The sequence below is a fragment of the Asparagus officinalis genome, chromosome 1, assembly GCF_001876935.1.
Source record: "Asparagus officinalis chromosome 1, Aspof.V1, whole genome shotgun sequence".
NCBI classification, from domain to species: domain Eukaryota; kingdom Viridiplantae; phylum Streptophyta; class Magnoliopsida; order Asparagales; family Asparagaceae; genus Asparagus; species Asparagus officinalis.
In genome coordinates, this window is record NC_033794.1 from 94277061 (window position 1) to 94278136 (window position 1076).

General features: G+C 50.3%; 1 protein-coding gene across 1 annotated transcript in view; it reads left to right on the forward strand.

Annotated features, from left to right (window-relative positions):
- Nucleotides 521–1076, forward strand: part of LOC109837551 — a 1562-nt gene continuing 1006 nt past the window's right edge. Inside the window, exon 1 of the mRNA XM_020405854.1 lies at nt 521–1070. Within this exon, the coding sequence (XP_020261443.1) occupies nt 631–1070 (440 nt within the window). The 5' untranslated portion in view covers nt 521–630. The remainder of the gene's footprint in view (nt 1071–1076) is intronic.

The following is a 1076-nucleotide window of genomic DNA, read 5'->3' on the forward strand; positions in this document are numbered from 1 at the left end:
AAATGCTAATGGTACTTTTCGGAATTTAGCCTTGTTTTGTCTACGGTAATTAAAGAATGTCATTAAGTAGGTGAAGCTGAAGCAATAAATGCGTTTGATTACAGCCTCACGCGATTATAGTTTTCCATCAGATTCCTGACCGCCGCTACGACAACTTTTTCATGCTGCAGGGACGCAAGCTGAACAAGTGTTATTTATTTATTTATTTACAACGCAATTGAAGGATATCTTCTGCAGAGATGAACTGTCGCACACCCCGTTTCGGTGCGTTTAGGGAATTATTATTAGGGTGCTTCCAGCGACGAGACACTCCTGATGCAGATAAGTACATGGGCAAGCAACATTAAATTAACCTCCATTAACAAAAACATTAGGGGTTATCAATGCGTACGAACTTTTAAGTCAATCAACACTCGGTCATTTTATTAGTGTTCACACCCCAAGTCCTGTCCTCATCTCCCACGTGCCCCACGTGCTCCCTCTCCTCGAGATCCCCAATATAAGCGCCCCCCTCTGCTCGTTACTCCTCCCCTCCCCCTCCCTGCCTCTCTGCAAACCACAAACAAGAACAGGAAGAAGGAAGGAAAATAAATAAAAAAAATAAAAATCAAAAAAAAGGTGGGGGTGAAAATGCTCCACGTCGTCCTCAGCTATCTGACCCCCGCCGTCCTCTTCCTCCTCCTCAACCTCGTCATCGGCACCATTGCTTTCATCTCCTCCCGTGGGCCCCGCAACGAAGCCGGGCCCGCTCCCAAGCTCTCCCGCTCCCCTTCTTCCCTCCTCTTCGAGCGCCTCAAATCCTTCAACCTCTACTCCTCTCACCGCCCAACCGAACCCCAAACCGTCGAAACACCCGAACCCGAATCAGAAACTCAGCCCGAACCCGAATCCAACCCCGAGCCCGAACCCGATGAGAACTGCAACATAACACGAAGCCGGTCGGACACGAAACCGGCGGCAGGGGAGATGCCGGCGAAACTGGCGAGGAAGTTGAAAAAGTCGGCGACTTTGAAGTCGGCTTTCAATCACTTCGAGTTTGAGGCGGCGGCGGGGGGGGAGAGGAGGAGGACGTCGAC